We start from the raw sequence: 6269 nt of genomic DNA, 5'->3' as shown, positions 1-6269 counted from the left end.
AATTAAGCAAAAAAAAAATAAGAAAGACAATCCTGTCATTTTACATTAATGAAATCAAATTCATCTGACATGTCTGTGAATTAAACAGAATATGGAATTTGATTCCAATTCCATTTCCTGCCAACCAAACAGAATATGAAATTAGATTCTAATTCTCGACAGATTCTAACTCCTTTACAGATTTCAATTCCCTCATAAACATTCCAACTAATCAAACGTCACTTAAGAGTTAGAGAGGATGGAAACTCCAGTTTAAGCGATGAAATTGGCAAGCAACTTAGCCTAAAAAGCGCAACTGCTGATCATCCACTTGCCAAACAACCAAATCCCGTTTTCCACTAAACCCACGTATCCCAACCATTTTACTAAACCCCTAAAAATCCGGCAGTGCATCCTCCCGGCAGCTTTCTTTTATCCTAAATAAATTCAACCAAACTTCGGGAAGGAAGGGGGAGAGCAATAACAAAGCAAAAAAGGAATTGAAGAGAGAGAGGGAAATCGAAGCGAAAAGAAAAATAAGAGAGAGAAAATCCTGGGTTCTCACCTTTGGACCCCCTCCTCCACAGCGCTAAACAAAGTAGCAAGGCACGCCAAAGCAAATCAATACTGCTTCTCCCACCAGGCATTTCTCTTAATCCAGGAGGGTTCGTGGTCGACCCATGTTGGTTTGTTTGTCAATTTCCTTTTTCAGTTTTAATTGGGCGTTCTTCAATTTAATCATCTGACTTTCTTTTAAGTAAATAGAGGGTGAAATGGGATTGGGTTTTCTTGTTTCCTGTCAAAAGACCTAAGCTTTACTAGTGCACAAGCGAGTTACATGATTTCTAAAGAGACCTTTTATTTAGTTGGATTCGTTTCCATTTTCTTTGATGGGCTTGTCAATGTAATTAAATTTGTGTGTTCTCACTCTTTTTATTAATGTAAATGCTTAATTCTGCATTCTTAGATTGCTGATTATGCAAACTACATTTTGTTGATTTTCTAATTTTAGGATTCAAGAAGCAAGTCTCTGATTTACCCTCACGGTATATCAACATTTTATTCCTTTTGATTTGCTGATATTGCCCGGAAGTATTTCTCGCAAAAGCCTAAATTTTCCTCACCAAAAGGTTTTGAACTCTTCCATGTTTGTGAGTCTGTGCTAAGTGTTAAGAACAAGCACATTATAGGCCGTAATAAGTTATTTTGATGCTGTTATATCCGATGTTACTTTTGTTTTGGAATTCAGTCATAGTTTCTTTATTCCTCTGCTAGCTTACATCTAGTTATTGGATGTCAATGCATGGAAAGATTGACAAAGTGGTGCTTGAGTTGTAGGCTAGCTGCAATTGCATGTATTAATTTGTTTCCACTTGGTCATGACTCTGATGCTGTGAATTTGAGTTCTTGATCTGCACTTAACGTGAATGGGTTGTTAAAAAGCTTCGTGATTTTGCACTTGATTGAGTGGTTTTGAATATAATTAAAATTGCCTTGATTCCCATGGCCGACTTGCTTGGAATATATAAGCTAGTAATTTAATTGTTTATGAATTCCATACGCGTCGTGAGCATGTTTTCAATTTATAGGTAAAAGGCTAATTAGTAGATTTTGGTTCACTTTGGCATTAGTTGACACGATTGAGTTGTAATTATGGCATTAATTTGGTTAATTAGGGTGTTAACTACTTTTACGAGGATAGTAATTAACAGAGTTAATTTTCATGTTTGATTAATAAATTGATTAGAACTCTTTAAACAATTTGTTATTTGATTAATTCATTTGTTAGGTTAGAAAATTAGTGTTATTGAACTCATATTATATATTAATTGGTTTTAATTGGCCTTTGTTTTGGCACCTAAGCACTCTCGTTAATTACCCTTATTCATAATTATATTTTAGGGAAATAATTTGATGATTCAATAATTATCTCTTTTTTGGCCTGAATTAAGAATTTGAATAATAATTTTGATGCATGTTGTTAAAATTGGGTATGTTTGAATCAAATATTTTTGACTTTTTTCAGTAGTAATTTCAATCAATCAAAGGTTAACAATTTGAATCGGATTTTAAATTTTGATTTAAATTTTAATTTTCGCGATTAAGACAACCGAAGAATTAATTGGTACCGAAAGGACAGTTCAAGGTGCTAATATTTCCTTGACTGTAACCGACTCCTAAACCTGACACATTATGGTACAACGCAGATCAGGTAAGATGATGTCCGATCCACCTAAATGTTTTTAAAACGATCGGTGACGACTCTAACCCATTATTTCAAGTCGAAGCTCAATTCCGGATCCACCCGAAAAACGATCGCAATGAATATAAAAAAGAGTTGGGACTTCTCTTCGGGTCCATGCCTGCTTAATAGGTTAGATGATAAATGGTACAGTGAATATAAAAAAGAGTTGGGACTTCTCTTCGGCTGAGCATCCAAGTTGGTTTGATTACCCCTTTTTAACCAGGGAAATCACGAAATTGATGTATTTGGTTCTAGTCTTTGACAAGTAAGTCCCGACAATATCAGCAAACTTGACGAATAAAACATCCAGTGTATCTTGTCCGATTTGAAAGTGACATTCCAGCATGGATTCCACCACAGCTCTGACAGTCTTAGCCACTCGCTCCCCAATCAATGCTTTCCCTTGTTCGGTGTGGATATCAGTTACGGCACCTCCATCCCAGTCCACTTCCAAAGCTTCGAAGCGATCGATCATAAATGTCCCTTCCTTTTGAATCTCAATCTTTATTTCCTCAGCACTAAGAGCATAGGGGTGTTTGGAGGGAGAATGTTGGATTCTTATGTGAATAGAATCCACATTTCCACATTTTGTTAGTTCGGGAATCTCATTCCCGGTAATGTAAGATTATCAATAGTTGATTTTTTGGGGTATATTACCGGGAATGTCATTAGCTCCATTTCTTTAGGTATTATTGGATTACCGATGTTTTGGACTAAAATGTCCTTAAATTTTTATTTTTTTTCAAAAACATCATTCTTCTATCATTGAATAATAAAAATTCTACGAAGATTAAATTAAAAACTTATCCTTAAATTATTATAGATTTACAAAAAAAAGTATATAATTAAAATTTTATATGAAGTTCAGGGGTTAAAATAAAATTTTACCCTTTCATTAAATCTTTTTATATTTTTAATTTTATAAAAAAAAATATATATAAATATTATGAATTTAAATTTTTAAAGAAAATATATAAATATTTTCCAACTCGTAATATTATACAAATATATAACAAGGACAATTTGGTCAAATATACATTCTAATAATCTTTTATTCCTTTAACCAAATACGGTAATCTTACATTCCTGCTAAGCCAACCAAACACAAAATATAATATTCCCAGTAATCCTATTACCTGGTAATCTTACATTTCCACTGATAATCTTACATTCCGTAAACCAAACGCACCCTAAGGTGTATTGAATGAATCTAGTTTTTCCTCTTCAATTAAACCCTGCAAAGAAGAGAAAAAGAAGTTAAAAGCACAATTCAAGTTTTACCAGTAACTCATGATTTAATCCATTCTAATGTATACCTCTTTAACGAGGCTCATCAGCGCTTTGGCTAACAACTCCCACTGGTAGCAGGCTTCTGCAGCTGCAGGATCAATGGAGTTCCTGCCCAAGAAAGAAAGGACCATGCGGCCGCCCGGAACCAACTCCTGGGAAGACTTCATGAACCCTGAGAAATCAGCCTGAAATTGCATCGAGTACGCATTCAACACGCTTTGCGGGCTGCTCTTTGAAATATAGACCTTTCCTTTATTTAAATGCTCCAGGGCATAACTCTCCAGGCCTACTGGAACCTGTAAAATTTCAGAATTTTATTCTCAAGCCGCTGCAAAGCAAGAACACCAGTACTGCATGTTTCTGGTGCAATTCCATATATGTTCATTGTTTTTTCTATATCATCCTATAATATACTTAAATTTTGTGGGAGGAGCAACAGTTACATGTTCTGGTTATGATTGGCTAGACTATTACGCACCCTTTACGGGTGGAAAATAATAATAAATTCAGTGATGCTTTTCGGAATATTCAAGGATAGGAGTCTTATGATTCCTAGGAATCGTTGTCCCACAATTGTACGATGTTGCAACGATAGCAGTAATTACGGTATTTGTAGCTACATGATTTCCCTCGCAATATCTAGGGATGGGGATAGGACCTGACCCGATAGAGGCTTAGGGTCGGGTTTTAAAAAAATCTAGTTCAGGTCGGGTCGTATTTTTTACAGGTGATGTTCGGGTCGGGTCGGATTCAGGTTTAGGGTGAAAATATCTAACTTGAATTTTTTTTATCTTATATATTTAGGAATAATTATAATAATATCCCTCTAAATATTATTTTTTCAATTAAGTCACTGTTTTTATTGAATAAAAATAATATTTTATTATTATTTTAGGTCGGATCGGGTTGGGATCGGATTTTATTTCAAAAAGTCGGGTCGGGTCGAATTTCGGGTGGAGGAATCATTATTCTTAGAACTGATCAGATGGACCAAAAATCCGACTCATACCCATCCCTAAATATCCACCGACTTTGTGTTCTCGTATCTTCTTAATTTATGGTTTGTATTCTCTTTTTTCTCCTAAAGTCTCCCTTATCCTTTCCCCTAGATAGAATTAGGATTAGATTTAAATTATATATATATATATATAAACATTTATTTTATTATATATGGATATTATTACTTTTAAAGCCTTAAATACATTAATTATTCACTTTAAAACGTTCTCATCTGTCATGTATATTATTTCCATTATAACCCCAAGAGCCATTAATTTTTATAACTAATTTCATTATAATTTTTGAACTAATCATTCATTCTTGAATTATAAGAAATTTCAATAATATTTATAGTCAATGTTATCCAACATTGAATATGATAATATAAAAATATGCATGATTAATTTATTTTCCTTTCTCAAGAATTATGTATATTATTCTTAAATGTTTAACTAAATTTGGTGTAACGGATTTTAAATCAATTTAATTAGAAATAATTGAAATACTCTTATTTTAAAAGACAGCTAATATTGTTATTAAATCTTTAATTGAATTTAGTGTAACGAATTTAATACCAATTTAACTAGAAATAATTGAAACACTCATATTTTAAAGCTAATATTGTTATTGTGGAAAGGGATTCATTTACGCTAGTTTAAAATTAAATAAGTTATTTCATAATTCGGAGTTTTCCTATGGAAGCTGCTCTCAACCTGACGTTGGGGACAACCTACTATCCTACCTCCCCTTATCCTATTACATATGGGAATAAGAGTCAGCTAATTATCTAGTAAAAGTAAATAAAGTAATGTAATGTCTAAAAGTAATAAAACAGGTGTAAGAGTGAAGCTTAGACCATGGTTTTAGTATTGTAATGGACCATGGTACTAACCTGGGAGAGCCAGTGAAGACTGGAAAAAAAGTAGACGAGGTGGAGGGTGTTGGTAGGAAACAATCTGCCATAGAAGGATCCTGGGACACCCGATATGAAGCAGTGGGACGCCACTGCAATATCCTTCTCTTCTTTCAGCCTCTTGTAGAATGCCGGTAACGACATGAACAAGTAATTGAAATCGTTGCTATAAAGATCGTTCAAGTAAAGCCTGAACTCCGGCACGGGGCGGCCTAGATGACCACACGTTGCTCGTACCACGTCCATAATCTCCGAGATAACAGATAAGGTGTTGGGTCCCGAAGAGCAACCCAAGTCTGCAATTCCCATGCTCTTTATATCAGTGCTGCTTGACAGTCGTAGTAATGCTTCCTCGATGATTGTTTTGCCGAAAGATATGATTTCCCACTTACAAATGGAAAGATGAAAAGACATAGAGTTAAGGAGAAAGCCCAGAAACAAAGAGGAAAGAGCATGTTAATCGGAAAAGCATGTTAATCTTAAAAACCTGAACAGTTGAGTTCATTGCATAACTAGTATCGTCATTCCCTTTGTTCATGTGAAGAACTTGTATTACTTCCACGCTCTCTTTGTCTCTTGATTTTTTGTATATTGTATTCGCGTAGATTGCAGAAAGATGTGAGCGGAGGGCATATGGGTGCCCAATTTATAGACCGAGTACTAGGTATTATTTATAAAAAAATGATTTTAAAAAGTGTTGTGTAAAAATGATTTTAATTTTTTAAAAATATATTCTAAAAAATAATTATTCTAGCTTCTTAAAAAAATAAAAACAATAGTTTCTTATTTTCAGTTTTATGCGGTTCAAATTTATTTAAGAGTAAAGAATATAAATGGTCACTA

General features: G+C 33.9%; 1 protein-coding gene across 1 annotated transcript; it reads right to left on the bottom strand.

Annotated features, from left to right (window-relative positions):
- Positions 1 to 2415: 2415 nt before the first annotated feature.
- On the bottom strand, positions 2416 to 6060 carry LOC120167615 (jasmonate O-methyltransferase-like; the record flags this gene model as incomplete). The annotated part of the gene is made up of 5 exons (XM_039176573.1): positions 2416 to 2754; positions 3416 to 3459; positions 3541 to 3810; positions 5406 to 5813; positions 5914 to 6060. Coding segments are annotated over 5 exons (1194 nt in total), but the record flags the coding sequence as incomplete, so codon positions are not given.
- Between the last annotated feature and the right edge of the window lie 209 nt (positions 6061 to 6269).

This window comes from Hibiscus syriacus, unplaced genomic scaffold (genome assembly GCF_006381635.1).
Source record: "Hibiscus syriacus cultivar Baekdansim isolate YM2019G1 unplaced genomic scaffold, ASM638163v2 tig00111689_pilon, whole genome shotgun sequence".
Taxonomy (NCBI): domain Eukaryota; kingdom Viridiplantae; phylum Streptophyta; class Magnoliopsida; order Malvales; family Malvaceae; genus Hibiscus; species Hibiscus syriacus.
The sequence above is the reverse complement of the archived record's forward strand: the minus strand, read 5'-3'. Positions and strand labels throughout refer to the sequence as shown.